Genomic DNA, 22011 nt, shown 5'->3' with positions numbered 1-22011 from the left:
TTGTATCATCTATCATCTGCAACCTCTGACATTAAGCCTGATATAACTTCCTCAATATCATTAATAAATATTGAAAACAACAATGGGCCCAGCACTGAACCCTGGGGATCTCTACTTCTTCCACTTAACCATCCACTCAATCTATAGCAGTTGTTGTTGTTGTTGCTGTTTTGGTTTTTAGGAACATTAGCAACTAAGGCCATATTGCTCCAGGGATATGTGGTGGTCATTCCCTAACCTTTCCGCACCCTCCATATTTGGTGATCACGGGTTCGAACCCCAGTCTAATCAAGAAGCGTGTGCTACGCACTGCTGCTCCTGCCCACCTGGCTACGGAGGTGCCCTATAGCAGTAACTTCCACTCAATCTTGTTTATACTCCGGCACGACTACCAGGTCAGTGGAGTTTACAATAAATCAATCAATACAAATGTTAATCATATTTAGCAGTCATGGGCTTGAACCCTTTTTCAGGCTTTATCTCCCCACTGGTTTACTCAAAGAGCATGTGCAATTGCACTCACGCTCCTGACCACTCAGTTACGTCAGGCTTGTATAGCAGTAACTTCCACTCAATCCATAGCAGTAACTTGTCCTTAATGCCACATTACTCCAGTTTGTACAGCAGTCTTTTATGTGCAACATTATCAAATGCCTTCCTGAAATCCAAGTATATAATATCAAATTTATTTTTGAATTCAGTTCTTTGGTCACTGCATCATAGTAACCTATCAGAGTGGTTAGACAAGACTGCCACTTATCAAATCCATGCTGTCATTGCAGTATAATTGCATGCCTATCCAAATGATCTGGTGTTACTTCTTTAATCAGTAACTCATTATTTTCACTGGAACCGATGTTAAGCTGACAGGCCTGTAATTACTCATGTTGCCTTTTGACCCCCTTTATGAACTGGGAATACATCTACAATCTATAGGGAACTCCCCTGAATCCAAGGATGCTCTCATAACTATGGCTAAGGGTTTGCTCACCTCCTTTGCTGCCTCCCTTATTATAATTGAATAGATCCCATCCACCCCAGATTTTTTTTTATGTTCGGCTTCAACAATTTCTCTTCCACTTTCCTTTCAGTTATGACAAAGTCATTTATCTCCCCACTGGTGTTTGATAAACTTCTAACATAACCTCCCATAGAGTATTCCTAATGTGTCATCAATGTACAGTGGCAGACAAAAAAACTGCATCTTCTTAAAAAAAAAAAAGTAACATTTGTAGTGAAACGTATAAGATATTGTTTGATTACAGTCATTTTGCTTGTTTCAAAGCAAAAGGTATTGCGTCAGATAATGGTTCTATTGCATCAGACAGTAACTGCAAGGTATTGCATCAGCCATTTCTATAAATACGGCATTGGAAGGTTATACATGCTCATTAGTATCCTGTTTTGTGCAGGTGTAAGCATGGCTCCATATGTTCAGTTGACACCAAGAAAAAAAAGTATAACTGTTGCTCTGTCCTAGCCTCTGGCATTGAAACAAGTAATAGTAATAGCAATAGAGGCATGGGATGCAACAAAGCAAGCATATGAGCTTATGCAGCATCAGCCAAAAAAAAAATTCACACAACTATTCCCTCTAAAAGTTTGTCCAGTTCCTCCTTGAATTTATTTAAGCTATCAACTTCCACGACAGATGGAAGTCTATTCCAGCAATCAACTACCCACTGGCTAAAGGAAAACTTCCACACATCTATTCTACAACTGTCTTTCCTCAATTTGAATCAATGCCCCCTTAGGTTCATAAACTGAGCAAGCGGAAGAATCCAATCAGAATTCAGCATGCTCAACCCATTCAAGGTCTTATACACCTCAATCAGATCAGCTTGCAGGTGCCTAGTCTCCAGCCTCTCTTTGTAAGAGGACCCCTTCGTTCCCCTCACCAATCTTGTTGCCCTTCTTTGTACACACTCAAGCAAATCTACGTCCTTCCTAAAATGAGGCCTCCAGACCTGTACACAGTACTCAAGGTATGGCCTGACCACTACCTTATACAAAGGGATAATCACCTCCTTTTCCCGAAGTGCATAAACTGTCCAAAGACGGCTTTCGGAATGTGGTCTGCATGCCTAACAGCCTAAGAAGAAGCCTTTGTTGGCCCAACAAATGAAGAAGAAGCAACTTGATTGGACTAAAATGCATGTTTCATGGACAAAAGAGCAACGTTACGTTATTTGTTCGTTATTTGGTTTTTAGGAGCATTAACAACTAAAGCCATATTGCTCCGGGGATATGCGGTGGTCATTCCCTGACCTTTCCGCATCCTCCGTATTTGGTGGTGATGGGCTCGAACCCCAGTCTAATCAAGAAGCGTGTGCTATGCACTGCTTCTCCTTCCCACCTGGCTATGGAGGCACCCTCCAAAAGAGCAACGGGACACCATATCATCCTGACTGCATAACACTGACTGTAAAGTTCCCTGCCAGTCAGATGGTCGGGGGATCCATAACAAGAAAAGGGGTGGGGCAAATTAAGTTTATTAATGGAACAGTAAATGCAGAAACATACACTATCTTGGAGGAGTGCCTGAAACCTGTTATTAGGGATCAACACACAGACATCCAAAACTGCATTTTTCAACAGGACTCAGCACTTGGCCACACAGTAAAATTGGTAAGTTTTATGCTATTTACATTTAATGAGTTTTTCTTGTCTCACAAGGCTTAAAACATACTTATACCAATGTTTTCCCTTGTTTTTCTCCCTTAAGGTGCAGTCATACCTCAGAAATGCTGGCATTACTGTGTTGGAGTGGCCAAGCAAGTGCAGATTTGAATCCTACTGAAAATTGCTGGTACATAATGTCATCTAAAATTTCTCAGATGAAGCCAACAAGATTCAGCTGCAGGATAGCATTGTAAGGGTGTGGTACGACAAAATTGGGTAACCATATATCCAGAAGTTGATTAACTCTATGCCAGATTGTTGCAAGGTTGTAATTGCAGCTCGAGGAGGAGCAACAAAATATTGAGGACTTATTTTGCTGATTTACAGTACATAATACTATTACGTTAACTTGTCATTTCAATTTGTAAAGGTAAATGCAATAAAATGTATGTTTGGTTATCATCATTGCCATTTGCATGATTTCTCATATTTCCATCTGGTTGCCTCTTGAACATGTTGCTGAAGAAAACAGCCATCCAATAAATCCACAAAAGTCTTGCTAGTGTGCAAATGACTAACCCAGAAGTCCCAGTCAATATCTGGGAAGTTAAAATTCCCCATGATAACACAATCTAGTTTACTGGTCTACTCTATTTCTCTGCACAATTGCTCATTATACTCATCAGATTCGTCAAGCCTATAACACACACCTACTTTCATTTTCCCTTTCCCAGTGCTTATGTCACACTACACTGCACTTCCTTAAGTTTTATGTGTTTCTTAACTAACAGCATAACCCCTCCTCCTTTCCTGTCCTGTCTATCCTTTCTGTACATATTGTACTCCCCAAATTCCAATTCTGCACTGCTTATATCCATGTGGCAGCACATCTCTGATATACCAACAATATCTGCTTTTTGTGTCTTGACCAGCACTTCAAATTCATCAAATTTATGCCAACCAGTTAAAATTTACATAATATCCTATGGATAAATCTCTTCCACTTAAATGCAGATTCAGAATGCCCAAGTTTTCTCTAGTGATTGGTTCCAATCACAAAGGATGTAGAGAGTTTTCAAATCCAAACTAAACCCACATAGATATTACTAGGAACACAAGTCAAATCAATCGAGTTATATCTTCAGCAAGACGTAACAGAAAACACAGAATAAACTCTGCTTCAAATGTTTTTAAAGAATCTAGGCCAGTCCCAACTGCTTCCTATTAAAAAATATGATAATATCAACACTTCAAATGAAGTGGCTACAGCCACAACCACCACTATAGCGGAAGACAGAATAACTCATACCAGCAGTAATATAGCAGCTCCCAAGATGTTCAACCAGAATCATACAAAGATGAACTAGAGACCACCATTAGAACTAGTTAGAACAATATCAACCAACAGGAACTTACGCAATCAGAAAACAACATATGCAATCAGAAATCAACCTTCCAAAATTTTAGTCTTTCAGCTTAGACTTCCTTTGTTGCCATATTTTATTTCCAGTTACTGCAGTATTAAAAAGTAAAGTGTCAAAAAACCCTACAGAATCAGTTTAAACATATGGTATATAATTATTTTGTGCACATAATTTCTCCTGGAAATTATGTGCACTGCTTAAATAAAATTTTAATGTTAATTTAACTTAAAATGATTTTGAAACAAATAGTATGTTTCCAAGTCTTTTTTTCAGGCTTTTCTTTGGTGCAGAAATAATCTAGTTGGTATAAAATAACAGGAATAAAACTAAACTATCCTACCCTCTGTATTTATGATCTCATTATTCACAGATCACAAATTTTCTTTGAATAGTTTTGTAAATGCTGAAATCAGTCTTCTGCACAGGCATCACATAAACTTTAAAGGTTAATAAATAAATTTTCTGTTTATACTCCAGGACAACCACATGGTCAGAGGAGTTCACAAGACAGAGAGAATACAAGAAACAGCACCGTATTCAGCAGTCACGGGCTTGAACCCGGGTCACTCAAGGCACATGTACTTATGCACCCGCGCGCTGGACCACTCGGATACAGCGGCCTTCTGTGGTGTGCCGGACTTGGCACACCTTGACTGCGATGCAGTCAGAAACAATTCTGTGGAGATGGCACAGTGCATTCATAAACTTTAAACTGAGCTATAACTATCTTGCACACGTTATGTTAGAAAGAGTTTCACTGATCAAGTGGCATCACACAAAGTTTAATTTTATTTTTGGATGCTAATGAAAATTAACTATACACAGTTAATTATACACACTTCAAAGTTATAAAATAGCTAAAACTAAATCAATGGGAACGAGATTAGCTCAACGCGGGCAAAGTTTTTTTTTTTATGTCTCCAGCTAATAGAGAAGTTTTTCTTAAATTTTTACCATTTTATTGACTAATTTGGCATATTAATTTATTTTCTAGAAGTAGCTTTATATTCCTAGTTACGATACTTAGTTTATTTTGAACTTGGATAGAGATTTTGTGGGTTATTATTTAGTATGTAAAACTTGTAACTTTCGAAACTTGCCACCATTGTGTAGTATCGGTATGGAATAGCATTACGTATAACTAGATAGCGTAATATGTAGCACTGTAGTAGGAATCTGCTAGCTTAGTATAGTATTGGCTATTAATCAATTAAATTTATAAATCCTTTTAATTTTTATTGTTAATTAAATTGTATTTAAACAGAAATCATTCCCCAGACTAGAGTAGTAAAGCAACTTTCACAAAGTAGCGAAACTGCTGTGGTACACAAGAAAACCATAGGGGACGATTCTCCAACACATCACAGTCTAAAAAAAATGTGCAAAATGTGACATGTATGCGGATCCCTCTCGAACAGAACATGATCTAGCCATGGAGGATATCTTTGTGTGTGCTAGGTGTAGAAAATGTGAAGAAATTAGGTCTCAACTCAGTGTTCTGATGGTATGAGAGCTTGAAGAGTCAGGTGGATGCCCTCAAAGGAATTAAAATGAGGGGCCCATCAAGTTCTCAGCTGCCCAACCAATTCCAGAGCACACTCTTATGCACCAGGCAACACAGCGGCAACCTTCAGGGCAGAATGCACTGGACCCACAGGAGCTAGTTATTATTGGTGACTCAACTGTCAGGGAAATGGGAAATATATTGTGCAAAAAGGATAGGTGGAATAGGACCATGGTATGTCTGCCAGGGGCAAAAGTTGATGATGTTGTAGAGCAGATATCATCTTTTAAGGGCACAAAAGGTGATATCATTGTACATGTTGGCACTAATGACATTAAGTGTAAGAGATCTGTGGATTTACTAATCAAGTACAGGTCAATGCTGAAAAAAAGTCGTGAGTTAGGGTTAAATTTGAAAGTGTCTGCAATCCTGCCTAGACACAATAGGAGGGAGTATATGATGACAGCCTTGTCAATCGTTGAGGTTGTCACAGACATTCTCTCAGATATGCCAAGCAAGCTGCACTTGCTACCTCGGAGTCTAAAATGCTGATGGAACTGATATTCGGGTGACACAAGTCAAGCAGACCCAATTTCGGCGAAGTCCGGACGGTCTGTGACAGCTTGAAGCTTGAAGTGGTGGACCCAAGTTTAGTCTCTAGAGCTAAGTTCCAGTCAACCCTTCCCTATCTCTTCCATCATGCAGTATGATTGATAACTTTTGAGGTTATGATGAACATCGTGGCGAGATCCAATATTCCTTACATTTCGAGGGTACAGCTCTAAAACGGTGTTCGCAGGCCAGCTGCTAGTTAGCACACCGAACCGAACCTATTGGTAACTCTCTAGGAGGCCTACGGATCAGCTAGTGTATAATCTTGCTACCTCTATTCTGCCAGATAGTGACTGGAGGGAGTCCGAGTAGTGTGTATGCGGGGAGCATTGCCGAGGCCACGTTATGTCAAGGATCTGGGTATATTCTTACCATGAGTACGGCATATCCAAAAATTTCATTACTTCATACAGCATGTCCCACCCACTTTTTCTTACTATTGAATACACGATGAATTGTCAAACTAATAGAGCAAGCTTATCTGTGAAAAGATCGAAACCTCCCAAGCACTTTCTAATTCATTTCACAAATATACGTGGTCTCAATTCTAATCTCAACAATGTCCATTTCCACTTCCAGTCTGCCAAACCCCATGTACTTTTTCTGACAGAATCTCAGTTTTCGGTTGATTCAACAACTGCTCATCTCAGATGCCCAAATTATTCGCTGTATGATTCCTTTCGCCTCAAAGGTGGTACATGTGCATATGTCCATTCTGATATTCCCTGTCAGAGACTGGGCAATTTGGAATCTCCTCTCTTTGATCTTCTCTGGCTTAAAATCTCTCTACCTCATTGTGTAAAATGCATCTGTTGTCTCTACCGTTCTCCCAAATCCACTAATCACTTGGAGCTCTTTGACTTCCTCTCTTTGCAACTTGACTTTCTCCAGTCCAACTTTCCTAACAGTGAGGTAATTTTCCTTGACGATTTTAATGTTCACAACTCCAGCTGGTTTCTGTTTTCTAGTCACACTGACCCAGCTGGTCAAGATGCTGAGGCTTTTGCAATTATTAATGACCTTGCACAGATTGTTCATTTACCTACAAGAATACCGTACAATCCTAATCATCAGCCAACACGCTTGATCTTTTTCTCACAAACAACCTTTCTATGTACACGGTCGAAGTGAGAGGTCCTTTAGGTGCTTGAGATCATAACTTGGTGATTGTCTCTTCTCCAATGGAGCCCTTACCTCATGGCTGAGCCCTTATCTCATGGCTATTCCCAACCTCATGTTTTTATCATTACAAGAATGCAAAATGGGATGACCTGCGAGATTTATTTTCTTCTTTTCCTTGGTCGGATTACTGTTTCAAAACTTCTGATGTCAAAATTTGCTCAGATCGTGTCAGTGAAATTATTCTTGCAGGAATGGAATCCTTTATCCCACACTCCACTTTAAAATCTCGTCCTTTATGTAAACCTGGGTTTTCCAATAAATGTGTAAGGCTGTTCAAGAGAAGAATGTTGCATATTTTAATTGGCTTGTTTCTAATTCTTCAGTTTCATTTTCTGCCTACACCAAAGCTCGCAACAATTGTAAAGCAGTTATTAATCAGTCCAAACTAGAGTTTGAACACGCTAAGAGTAGAAAACTTGCTTCTTGCCCTAATGGTAGCCAAGCATTCTGGTCTCTTGCCAAAGCTATTGGCCGCAACTTTTGCCCATCTCTGCTCCCACCTCTGTCCAAACCAAATGGTTCTGTTGTCACTTCAGCCAAGGATAGAGCTGATCTGCTAGCATCCCATTTTTCTTCCAACTCATGTATTAATGATCTTGGTAAAACACCTCCCACCATTCCCAACACGCTCCATTCAATGCCTCCTGTGGGCTTCCGTCAAAATGATGTCAGAAGGATTTTGAAGAATCTTGATGCTAAGAAAGCTCCAGGTCCCGACAGTATTTCTCCACTTGTTCTCAAAACCTGTGCTCCTGAACTTACTCCTATTCTTTGCAGCCTTTTTTCATTTTCTTATTCCAAAGGTGTTTTTCCTTCTGCTTGGAAATTTTCCCATATCCAACCAGTTCCTAAAAAAGGTGATAAATCCCTCCCATCCAATTATCGTCCCATTGCAATTACTTCTACTCTTTCTAAAGTAATGGAGAAATCAAGTATCGAAATCAAGTAACGATCACCAGTATCGATTCCATCAGTGTCGGTCCACTGGTGATGTTCTGGCTTATTTGCCCATTTATGGACTAATTCAATGGAAAGGTTCGGTGAAACACAAGTAGTTCCCTCTTGACATCTCAAAGGCTTTCGATCGTGTTTGGCATAAAGGTCTTCTAAACAAGCTTCCATCTTATGGTTTGCCAACTGTTTTTAGTAATTGGTTATCCAGTTTTCTCTCTGATCTCACCGAGGGTGATGGTAGATGGCTCTCTGTCTTCTAACTTCTCCACTAATGCCAGGGTCCCCCAAGGTTCAGTTCTTTCCCCCCACTCTTTTCCTTTTGTATATTAACGACCTTCTCCCATTGACTGGAAATCCTATCCATAGTTTTGCCGATGATAGCACATTGCATTCTACTTTCCATTTTGAGAAACCTTGCTCTGCTCAATGAGCTTCAACTTCTCGAATATCTGCTACCAATTCCTTAAATGCCGATCTTCAGGTAATTCTCCAGTGGGGCAAAGACAACTTAGTTGATTTCAACCCTTCTAAAACTCAGTCTTGTCTTATATCTCACAAAAAGGATTCTTCTGTTCCTATGCTTATCTTTAGTGACACTCCGATTTCTAGGCAAAATGATATATCTCTTTTCGGGATTACACTGACTTCTAATCTCTCTTGGCACAAGCACATTACAAATACTGCTTCCTCTGCATCTAAAAAACTTGGTTTTCTCTTTCGCTCTTGGCGTTACTTTTCTTCCAAACAGCTGCTCACTCTGTATAAATCGCAAATCTGCCCTGCCATGGAATATTATTCCCACATCTGGGGTGGTGCCCCCAGAATCTCTCTCTAAGCTCCTTGATTCCATTCAGAAGAAGGCAGTTAGGTTAATTAATGATTCATCTCTAACAGAATCTCTACACTCGCTGTCTCATAGACGTACTGTTTCTGCTGCATGCCTCTTCTACAGATACTTCCATGGGCACTGTTCTTCTGAATTGGCTTCTATAATTCCCGCTCTCTCTTTCAAAACAGTCCAAACACATGCCGCCACCAGCCAACATCCATTTACTGTCCAACTTCAAACTCACAGAACCAACTTTTCATCTTCCTCATTTATTCATTCAACTGCTGTTTTCTGGAACAACCTTCCTTCATACGTATTTTCTGAAAATTACAGTCTACAGAAGTTCAAGTCCAACGTCAACAAATATCTTCTTTCGTCTTCTCAACCTCCAACCCAAGCACGGTACTAAGTACTATAGGTTCTAATACCTCTCGTGTTTGGGGTTTACATAAAAAAAAAAATAAAAATAATAAAAAAAAAAGTAGACAAACATTTGAGTTAACAGATGGTTGAAATGGAAAGGGGTTTTTTTTTTGGCTGATGCTGTATAAGCTTGCTTTCTTGCATCATATGCCTCTACTAATGCTAATGCTAATTTGGCCTTATCAAAGTTTTATAAAGTTCGAAGGACTATCTTGCCCTTTCACAAGCCTTTGTGGTGAGCTGGATTTAAACTGCCTAGATAATGCAATGGAATAATTTATCTTATTGCTAACAAAAAAAAACAAAATTTTGCCTTAACAATAAATTACCCTGGTACAGTACTACTTTCAAATAAATGGTATCTCCAAAAGGTTATGCTGTCATTTATTTAAAGGATGACAAATACTAATATGGCAGTCTGTTTCAAGACTTACTGGTTGGTCATCAGATATTAAATGGCCTCTTTTAAATTATATTAGGAATTAGACTATTGGATAAGAGGAGAAATGCATGGATTAGACAGCAAACACAAATAAAGGACATTTTTGTCAAAACTAAAGAATTGAAATGGTCTTGGGCAGGACACATAGCTCAAAGACATGATAGTGGACTAAGAAAATAACAGAATGGTACCCAAGAAGAGCTAAAATAAAACCTGGAAGACAACAATGGAGTTGGACAGATGAAAATCAAGAGTTCATGGGCAGCAAATAGATGGCCATTGCACAAAACAGAAGGAACTGGAAAGTGCTGGAGAGGCCTTCATCCTACAGTGGATTCAAACTGGCTGATGATGATAATCCTTTAGGCAATGCCATTTGTTTGAGATTGGCACAATGTGTGAAGGCAAATTGATATCACTGTTGCATTAACTAGGCCATTTAAGTCCTGCTGGCCAATACATGAACAAGAAAATACTTTTTCATGTATGGTCAAAACTAAACAAACAATGGTTAGAAAGCATATCAGGCTAAAGCGAAGATTGGCCAGTTGATTGCTTTACTTTTTTTATGATATACTGGCAGTAAAGATCATAATGTGTCCTGGTGAAATTAAATTAATAAAACATTCAGCATCTTTCATAGATATAGACACTATGTCTATGAAAGATGTATAAGTAAAATATGCCAATAACAGCTGGCAGAGAAAGCCAATATAATATTAGCCATTGATTTAAAATCACTGAAGTGTGGTGACAGTAATTTGTTCTTTTCAGAAAGGAAAAGATGTGTAGGATACTGCCATCATCTGCTAAAATCTAACTTAATTAAAATGATCAGGGAAGTGTCCAAAAGCAGAAAAAATAGTATGGCATTCATTAATAAAAGATGGGTCTTAATGTATATTGCACTGTTCATGCAATATTATAGTAGATGCATACTGGTGGATCATCAACTCTCAACAATAAAAAGTATGAGATAACTGTGTCCTATTTGACACCTACTCAGAATAACTTCCCTTCATATTTTGCATAAACTTTTGCATAATATTATAGGCTTGATTTAATATAGCTTATATCTCTCCTGCAAATGTGCCATGTATCAACATGGCAAAGGATGCACCACATCATTTGCCATATTGACAAGCATTTGGATCAGATTAATTGTTTGCAGTTAATGTATGGTACTGCTGGGAGAAGGTCCTTGAAGGGTTTTGCATATTTGGCAGCCTCATTGGTCATGTCATTTCCCTTGATCCCAGAGTGACTTGGGATCTGACAGAAACAGATTTCAACATTTCAACATTAGTTGAAACTAGCTCATTGAGACTATAACCTCTTTTCAATCTGGATGTGAATATGGTCTGATTGCAGTTAGCATCTATAGAGCACTTCGTAAATCTGTTTATGATATTATACTTTTTCTATATATTGCTTGGTTTGAGATTGGCCTAAAGCAAGTTCAATAGCATGAAGCTCTACAGTATATATATATATATATTGCACTGTAAAGGAAGCTGATTAGATACAATAAAATGTGGAAAAACAGTAGCAGATTTTACCAAATGTTTGAACTTTGAACTGTCGGTGCAGATTGGTAGAGAGTCAGTGAACTGAGCTCTGCATACAGAGTGACTGCTAATGAATGCAATGTGCAGTAGTGACCTTCAAGGTCCACATAGAAAGGTCAATGGTTAGAAAGCATATGTTCCAAGGAGAGATGACCCTCTTGGGAAGATTATTCAACATGATCTACTGTCATGATAAGTATATTAAAATATTCTGGAATTCAGATAGCAAAAGGTCAGTTAGCTTCTGGATAAGAATTATCCAAAGGCTAACTGACCTTTTGAAAATAAGGTTTTTCCCCAAAATAGTTCAAATACAGGTGACCATGTATGGTGATGGACAGCAATTTCAGTTTATATGTATGTTGCAAAGGACATCTGAATTCAGCAGGATGACAGAAGTGGTTTGTTGGCATCAACATATGAGCAAGTAACTGGAAATGTGCAGCAAATGTCAAAGGCAACACATATGAAACAATGATGGACAGAATCCATTCAATGAGAGGCACTTTCTCAAGCAGAGGTAGCACTTGGAATTTAGATCTAATAAGAGCTTGGTACAAACAAAGAATACTGCAGCAGTGTGCTCCCTAAGATGTAGAAGTTAGTGCATGAAGATGTTCATGCTTTCCTCAAATATTCTTTTCTTAGTTGACAGATATGCTCAAAAAAGGTTAACTTAACTATCAAACATTATGCCCAAAAATTTACCATGTTAAATAAGTGGGATGTAAGTTCTGAAAAAAAATGCACACAGGTAGTTTTTTAGTAAAGAAAATTAAAAAAAAAAAAAAAAAAACTTTGGCCAAGAGAAGTAATGGCATGCTGCATTTGCTGTTGTTTGGTTTTTAGGAGCATTAGCAACTAAGACCATATTACTCCAGGGATATGCGATGGTCATTCCCTGACCTTTCCACATTCTCCGTATTTGGTGGCCATGGACTCAAGCCCCGGTCTAATCAAGAAGCATGTGCTACGCACTGCTGCTGCATTTGCCTTTCTATCAGTAACATGTTATGTGACTAGCAGAAAAAGCTAAAATAAATTATGTAAAAAGCAATATAGATAAAATATAATTCTTGGCTAAATGCCTAAGAGAACTCTTTCAGCAATATAGATAGCTGGAGGAAGTTAACCTTGATTGCAAAGAGTGTAACACTAAGAACAGATCCATGGGAATGCTCTCCTCTTGGCTAAAGGATAGGGAGAGATGGAATTCTACAGGCCAGTTAAAAGGTTTTTAATAAAGAAGGGAAAGAGGCTTCTGAAGCTGAACTTATCATATCACTAAATATTATATGCTTTTCCAATGTTAAAAAAAAAAAAAGAAAAGAAAAGAAAAAAAAAAAAAGACTGATACTAAATTGCTTCAACTTCATAAAAATATCTTGAATATGTGCTTTGAGTCTAATCAGATAATCCAATGTCGATCTATTTATTCAAAAGGCACAATGAGCTTTAGAAAGTATATAATTTATTTCTAAGTACATACTATTTGAGTACTGACCATTCTTTTTAACACTAGGAGGACTGTAATTACTTTGATCTTTGCTTGGTTTTTGAAAGGCTAATACAGTTCCTTTCCTCCAAGAAATAACTGGCTATACAGGAGAAGTAATCCTTCCCGAGATGCTATTGGAAGATGTTTAAGTATGTCATAGTAAATATCATTTGGTCCAACTGTACTACTTGCTTTAGACTGACAGAGAGAGAGAGAGAGAGAGAGAGAGAGAAAAATTTGTAACTTTCTTTAGTGAAAGGCCTGTTACTGTTCAGATCCTACAGAAGTAAAGTTAATTCCTTGCTTTTCACTCCATTACTTGAAGGCAAGGAATTATTTAAAGAAAGAGTCTTTGCTAAGATAACTGAAAAAAGTTTCCCCTAGTATGTCAGCAGTTGCACATCCTCTATAATCAAGGTCGAGGTGGGATGAGAGAAATATCTATCCTTAATTTTATCAACTTTATACTCAATTCCACTGACTTTAAAAATTATGAGATTTTCTGTTGTAGGTAGTGTCAAAAGTATTCCAAGCCTTATTTTGTGCTTTCTTAGTTGCAACATTGTCAACATTCCACCGCAATTTTGGAAAAGATGGGAATCATATAGAAGCTTTTGGTATTGTGACTGTTGCAGCTTGAACAACACATTCACTGACATGTGTTACTGGAAAAGTGCTTGGTTCTTGACTAACTATGGTGATACCAAAGAATGCTAACTAACCATAAGCATACCAGTTAGAGTGATTGGGGTTCCACTATGGCATCATCTCAGGGGATTTGAGATGATGCCATAGAATTGAGCACGCTGAATTCTGATGGGATCCTTCCACTTGTTCAGATTACGAACCTAAGGGGGCATAAATTCAAATTAAGAAAAGACAGATGTAGAATAGATGTGCGGAAATTTGCCTTTAGCCAGCGGGTGGTTAATTTCTGGAACAAACTTCCATCTGTCATTGTGGAAGTTGATAGGTTGAATAAATTTAAGGAGGAACTGGACAGGCATTTGGAGGGAATGGCGTGATTTTTTTTTTTTTTTTTTTTTTTTTTGGCTGATGCTGCATAAGCTCATACATTTGCTTTCTTGCATCACATGCCACTACTACTACTACTACTACTACTATTTAAAAGCTTTCCATTACCCAAGGTTGATATCAGTGGGAAGCAATCACTCCCCAGAAGGTTTTCATCAACTTCCCAAGTTAATAGTAAAACTAGTAAAAGAGCAAATAGATAGATAGAAATATATAGAAAAAAAAAATTATATACATTAAGAACACCTAATATTAAAACAGGAGGAGGAGGAAGTTGTTGAATATGATTTGCAAGGTGCCTAAAGGCTAAGAGGTGAGGGATCAAGAAACTCTTCTGAGTTCTCTGTCATCAATAAGCTTAAAATTTGCTCACAAATGGCAAACCAATCTCATGGCTTGCTACCTATGCCATAAATGTAATTATGCTCCTCTAATATTATAAGTTACTGTGTGTTGTAGGTTAATAACTAATGAATAAATAAATATCTAAATAAATAAATAAAAATAATCCTTCCTCCACTGCTGCGGTCTGTGGATGTTGGCTTGTGAACCTTTTATATAATGTTGATGACCTGCATGATCAGATACTGGATTATCAAATTTTCACTCTATTATTAACAATTATACAATACATCAGTCTTCATTTCAGTGTGTAATCTTCTTTTTCAAGCATATGTTAAATAGATTAGCTAGTAATTATTAATTATAAGTATCGATATAATGCAATAATAATGAACTGCTAATGTTAAAGAGAAAATGAAGTTCTGTAACTAAAAAAGGATTATCAGGGTCCGAATATCATTTGGGGTTACAACGAGGGAAGACTACCTTGACAGTGCATTTTATTTTGAATGCAAATTTCATTAAAGGTTCACCATCACTGGATAGAGTGTACTTAACTCATTAAAAAGTTATATTTGAGCCCATGACCTATTTGTGATCATCCACTGAATGTGTCCCTCACAAAAATATGAAGGAGTAGAGTGTGTATGTGGGTGTGTAACTCAATCAAATTCCTATATAATGTAAACCTGCCTCTGGACTACTTGTGTTCACTCATGGCCAAGTTACAAATGCAGGCTGTATAATGATAAGTGTGATAAGTCTGTATTCTTTAACAGGGCAATATGTCAAGCTTAACATAAAAGTTATATTTCTGAGTATTCATAATTTATTCACAATTAATTCAATTCAAAAATTATAAATACAATCATTTTAACTTATTTAAATATAAAATATCTTGGTTTTACAAAAAATATTTACTGCATGAGAGTTCTACTCACAGGTGCTAAACCTGGACATTCATAAACTGTATAATCTCCTTCTTCATTTTCCTCTTCTGAATCTACATCTGAAGCTGATGCTTGACGAGCAGTGCTTGCTCTGTAAAGAAGATAATACATGCAAATTAAATATATATATATATATATATATATATATAGTGTGTGTGTATACATATTGTGTGTGTGTGTGTGTGTGTGTGTGTGTGTGTGTGTGTGTGTGTGTGTGTGTGTGTGTGTGTGTGTGTGTGTGTGTGTGTGTGTGTGTGTGTGTGTGAATTAAATATAAATTTAAGGGCACAATAAATGATAAACCGTTGTACACACTGGTATGATATTAGCATTAGCATTAGCATTAGTAGAGGCATTTGATGCAAGAAAGCAAGCTTATGCAGCATCAGCCAAAAAAAAAAAAAAAAAAAAAAACCACTTCCACTTCACCCCTCTGTTCGTTCAAAATACCTGTCCAGCTGAGCCTTAAACTTATTTAGGCTATCAACCTCCACCACAAGGGATGGAAGTCTGTTCCACCAACCAACCACCCGCTGGCTAAAGGCAAATTTCCGCACGTCTATCCTACATCTGTCTTTCCTCAATTTGAATTTATGCCCTCTCAGGTGATTTTTCTGAGCTAGAGGAAGAATCCCATCAGCATTGAGCATGCTTAAACCATTCAAGGCTTTATACACCTCTATCAGATCACCTCGCTGGTGCCTAGTCTCCAGACACTGTAATTTGCAAAACTTAAGCCTTTCTTTGTAAGAGCACCCCTTTGTTCCATACACTAATCTTGTTGCCCTTCTCTGTACTCGTTCCAGCAGCTCTACATACTTCTTGAAATGAGGCCTCCAGACCTGTATACAGTACTCTAGGTGTGGCCTGACCATCGCCTTATACAATGGAATAATCACCTCCTTATTCCTGCTGGAAAAATTCCTGTATATCATTGACAATACTCCATGAGCTACTCTTGCAGCCCGTCTGCACTGCTCAGAGAACTTCATATCTGCCTGCACAACCACCCCCAAGTCCCTTTCATTCTCTACCACTGTCAGTGTAGTACTACAGAGTTGATACATTGCTCTGGGGTTGCTGTTTCCCATGTGTAGTACTTTACATTTGTCAATGTTAAACTTCATTTGCCACCTCTCAGCCCATCTGCTCAACCTTTCCAGATCCTGTTGCAGCAGCATAGTGTCAGTAGTGTCCTTGACAACCCTGCCAACCTTTGTATCGTCTGCAAACTTGGACATTAAGCCCGATATACCATCATCAATATCATTTATAAATACAGAAAACAATAATGGACCCAACACTGAGCCCTGAGGGACTCCACTAATAACATCAGTCCACGATGAGCAGTGTCCATTGATTACCACTCTCTGTCTTCTCCCCCTCAACCACCCCTTTATCCATAGCAGCAATTTGCCTCCAATAGGAATAGGAGATCTGAGGATTTACTCAGCAGGTATGGGACACTGGTGAGAAAAACTCATGAGCCAGGAGAGGCTATGCAAGGCTCACAGGGTAGAAATTTTCACATCATGGTCTGTGCTTTTTTATCACGAGAGACTGTTTTTACAGTAATGGATCACACTGAAATAGAAGGGGTACAAGGATATTTCCTGATGCTTTCAAGGCAGTGTCAGGTGGATTGGAAAACTGTTAGCTTGGGGGAAATCACGTACTCATAGTTTGACAGCAGCAGAAAACTGAGGTAAAAAAAAATTGATTCTTATAATGCTTCTATTGAGTCATGCAATAGACTAGAAAACCAGAATTAAGGGATTACTAGGACTGCTGAGGATCCTTGCAGGAAAAGCACATATATGAGCATATATAAGCAGATAAAAAACTGTAATGATATCAAAAAATTGGTACCACTGACAGAGAATGTGGAATTTCAATATGGTGAGTACGTGTGTGTATAGAAGGGACAACAGGATGGGAGGGGAGTTTAATATAAAATGAAACCTAAAAAAATGTGAATTTTAAAGCGCCGTGAACATTTTCCGCCATAAAAAAAAACATGGGCGTGGCTAAAATTATTTTTCCCGGTCAAAACAGCACTCAGTGGGTGGGGGGGGGGGGGGTGACAAAATCACGAGCGTGGATGTTTCTCGCTAATCCTTTTCAGTATGTGTTATGCACTTGTCATGGAAGGTTTCGTTGTTTGCTTTTAATTTATATGCTTATAAATTGAAGAAATTTATCAATTTATAAATTGATATGCTCACAAAAGTGATAAATCTACTGTTTTGCAGTATAAAACAGACTTTTTCGAGTGCGTTAATGGAAGAAAGTGACTTTATTGTGTACAAGTTCTTTCTAACCCGTACAAAAATATGAATACGAATAACAAAGGAAATGTGAAAAGATCAAAGAAGGTGATGACATTAGCGAATAAAATTGAGTTATTAGACAATATTTCTAATGGTGAAAGTGTCTCCTCAGTGGCAAAACATTATGAAATCAATGAGCCAACGGTACACTCAATCAAGAAATCGGAAGAAATATCCGCCGTAGTGTCCGTGAAAATGCGTTAATTGTTTCAAAAATTTGCTCTGTAACTTGTGATGTTAAATTAGAAAAAAATGGAAAAAGCTTTAAATCTGTGGATAGAAGACCGAATTCAAAATAAAATTCCGTTAAGTTCACTCATCATTCATGAAAAGGCAAAACTCCTTTATCAACACTTTAGCAAAACTGGTGATAGCACTGGCAGGATACATTTTTTAGCTAGCAAAGGCACTGGTTTGATAGATTTGTTTGAAATTTCTAATAAATATTACATTTAATATTAAACTGTTTCTTATTTTCATTTCGATGCCTTATGCTTGCATTTCACTATGTACTGTCTATGTACATAGTCATATTATGAAGGTACATATAATACATACATAGACAAAATTTTAGACTAGTTTTTCTTATATATTTCATACTTTGGAACGGAACCCCTTTATTACTATGGGAGCCATAACTCAGTATTCACATTTTTGGTATTCGTGGCATTTCTCAGGAATGTACTGTACAACGTAAATTTTAGTTGCATACAGTAATAATATTGGAACTTCTATTATATTTTCAAGCTACTAAAAGGTCATTAATATTTTTAACAGTGTCTAATGTTATTGCAAGGGGACCCACTTGCCATCGGGCAAGCTGAGACCCTGACCAGTCTGCCACTGCTGACTGGAACTTTTGGGCTGGTCACTCACACAGTAGCAGTCTTTTTGAATGTACTGAATGAGTTTACTACACAAGCAAGTTAGAGAAAAAGAATTTTTCTCTAAAATTCTTTTTCTCTAACTTGTAGGATCAACTTGTAGGAAAAAAAATGTAGGACCAAGTATGAAATACAGCTAAACCTTTTTTCATTATTCCTTAGGAAAACAGTAGGCACTGCTCTTGCTAATCAAAGAGCTACTATGTTTGTTTGATTTTTCCCACATTTGTGTTCCGCATAATAGTAGCAAATCAGTTAACTGTAGGGCACAGCAGCCATTGCTGATTCACACAATAGAAGTAGTAATTGTAAATGATGCAAGAAAGCAAGTTTATATAGCACCAGTCAAAAAAACAAAAATACATAGTTCACCCATCTGTACCATCCAATAATTTGTCTAGTTCTTTCTTGAATTTATTCAACCCATCCACTTCTACAACAGATGGAAGTCTGTTCCAACAATCTACCACCCGCTGGCTGTAGGCAAACCTCCACACATCTATTATGACCAACCTTCATCAATTTGAATTTATGCTTCAACAATGTGTAGTCTCAGCAAGTAGTAGTAGCAGTAGAAGTGGCATGTGATGCAAGAAAGCAAGTGTATGAGCTCATGCAGCATCAGCCAAAAAAAAAAATTTACAAAACAATTCCCTCTAAATGTTTGTCCAGTTCCTCCTTAAATTTATTTAACCTATCAACTTCCACGACAGATAGAAGTTTGTTCCAGCAAATAACCACCTGCTGGGCAAAGGCAAATTTCCGCACATCTATTCTACATCTGTCTTTCCTCAATTTCAATTTATGCCCCCTTAGGTTCGTAATCTGAACAAGTGGAAGAATCCAATCAGAATTCAGCGTACTCAACCCATTCAAGGCCTTATACACCTTGCAGGTGCCTAGTCTCCAGCCGCTGCAATTTGTAGAACTTAAGCCTCTTTTGGTAAGAGGATCCCTTCATTCCCCTCACCAATCTTGTTGCTCTTCTCTGTACACGCTCAAGCAAATCTACATCCTTCCTACATCCAACAATACTCAAGGCGTGGCCTGACCATAACCTTATACAGAGGACAATTACCTCCTTTTCCCTGCTAGCAAAATTCCTGTATATCATTGACAAAACCCCATGACCTGCTCTGGAAGCCTGTCTACATTGCTCAGGAAACTTCATATCTGACTACACAATTACTCCCAGGTCTTTTTTCATTTTCTACCACCTTAAGTGTAGTACCACACAGTTGGTACGTTTCTCTGGGGTTACTTCTACCCATATGCAGTACTTTGCAATTGTCAATGTTAAACTTCAGTTGCCACTTCTCAGTCCATCTGCCCAAATTTTCTAGATCCTGTTGCAGTAGCACACACTGCCATTACTGTCATTAACAACCCTGCCAACCTTTGTATCATCTGCAAACTTCGACACTAAGCCTGATATACCTTCATCAATTTCATTGATAAACATACAAAACAACAGTGGACCCAACACAAAACTCTGTGGGACTCCACTAATAACATTAGTCCACGATGAGCAGCACCCATTGATTACCACCCTCTGTCTTCTCCCACTCAACCATCCTTTTATACATTGTAGCAACTTACCCTTAATATCATTCTGCTCCAATTTGTTCAGTAGTCTTCCATGCGCAACAGTGTCAAAAGCTTTCCTGAAATCCAAGTATATGATATCAAAATTATATTTTGCATCCAGTTTCTTTGTAACCACATCATAATATCCAATCAAATATGTCAGACAAGACTTTCCCTTAACAAACCCATGCTGTGTCTTGAATTATTGCTGCAGTCTTGTCTAGATGATCCTGCAATGCATCTTAACCAGTGACTCCATTATTTTACCTGGAACAGAAGTTAAACTAACTAGTCTGTAATTACTCGTGTCACCCTTCGACCCCCCTTTGTGAATTGGGGATACATTTGCACATCTCCAGTACGTGCAGACCTCCCCTGAGTCCAAGGATGCTCTCATAATTATGGATAAGGGTTTACTTACTTCCTTTGCCACCTCCTTTAATATAACTGGATAGATCCTATCTACCCCAGGTGCCTTTCTTATGTTTAACTTCAACAATTTCTCCTCCCCTTTGTTCTCAGTTATTACAAAATCATTATGTATGAATGTAGATGCAAAATACTCATTCAGTTTGTTTGCTATCTGAGCAGGATCATCAACAGTCGAACCACTGATATCAAGTGGACCAATCAGAGTCATCCCCTTCCTTTTAGAGTTTATATAAGTAAAGAAATCTTTGATGTTTTTCTTAGAATCCTTTGTCAAAGATTTCTCGTAATCTGCCTTCACCAGCCTAACTTCTTCCTGAAGAATGGCATTCTTCCTGAAGTGGAAGAATGCCGTTAAAATTCAGCTTACTCAATCCATTCAAGGCTTCAAACACCTCAATCAGATTTCCTCACAGGTGCCTAGTCTCAAAACGCTGCAATTTTAAGAACTGAAGCCTTAAGAGCACCACCTTGTTCCCTTCACCATTCTGGTTGCCCTTCTCTGCACTCATTCCAGCAGATCTACATCCTTCCTAACGTGAGGCTTCCAGACCAGCATACAGTATTCAAGATGTCTTGCACAAACGGATAATCAACTCCTTATCCCTAATAGTGAAGGTTCTGTATATCATTAACAAAATCCCTTGAGCTGTCCTGGCAGCATGCCTGCACTGCTCAGAGAATTTCATATTTTTCATATTTGGCTGCACAATTGCTCCCAGGTCTTTTTCATTCTCCATTACCTTGAGTGTAGTACAACACAGCTGATTAGTTACTCTGGGGTTACTGCTACTCATATAATCTTAAACTTCAGCTGCCATTTCTCAGCTCATCAACTCAATTTTCCTAGATCTTTCAGCAGTAACTCAGTCTGATTACTGTCGATAACCACCCTACCAACCTTTGTATCATCTATCCATAGCAGTAACTTGCCCTTAATACCACATTGCTCCAGTTTGTACAGCAGTTTGTTTTTTTATGTGCAACAGTATCAAAAGCCTTCCAGAAATCCAAGTATATGATATCAAAATTATATTTTGAATTCAGTTCCTTGGTCACTGCATCATAATAACCTATAAATTGGTTATACAAGGCTGCCACTTAGCAAATCCATGCTGTGACTGCAGTATAATTGCATGCCTGCCAAGATGGTCCTGCATTATTCCTTTAACCAGTGATTTCATTATTTTCCCTGGAACAGATATTAATCTAACAGGTCTGTAATTACTCACATCACCTTTTGATCTCCTTTTATGAATTGAGATACATTCGCACATCTCCAGTACATAGAGACCTCCCCTGAATTCAAGAATGCTGTCATAATTATGGCTAAGGATTTGCTTACCTCCTTTAATATAACTGGACAGATTCCATCCACCCCAGGTGCCTTTTTTTT

General features: G+C 38.1%; 1 protein-coding gene across 2 annotated transcripts in view; it reads right to left on the bottom strand.

The window, feature by feature from the left end:
- Nucleotides 1–22011, bottom strand: part of LOC150089587 (uncharacterized) — a 200379-nt gene that overhangs the window by 5048 nt on the left and 173320 nt on the right. For both annotated transcript variants that reach the window (XM_090389557.1, XM_090389556.1), the window contains exon 6: nt 15377–15476. In XM_090389557.1, coding sequence (XP_090245683.1) covers nt 15377–15476 — 100 coding nt within the window. The remainder of the gene's footprint in view (nt 1–15376; nt 15477–22011) is intronic.

The sequence above is a fragment of the Mastigoproctus giganteus genome, chromosome 2 (genome assembly GCF_048544385.1).
Source record: "Mastigoproctus giganteus isolate SK-2022 chromosome 2, ASM4854438v1, whole genome shotgun sequence".
Lineage (NCBI taxonomy): Eukaryota > Metazoa > Arthropoda > Arachnida > Uropygi > Thelyphonidae > Mastigoproctus > Mastigoproctus giganteus.
This window is presented reverse-complemented; position numbering and strand designations above follow the sequence as displayed.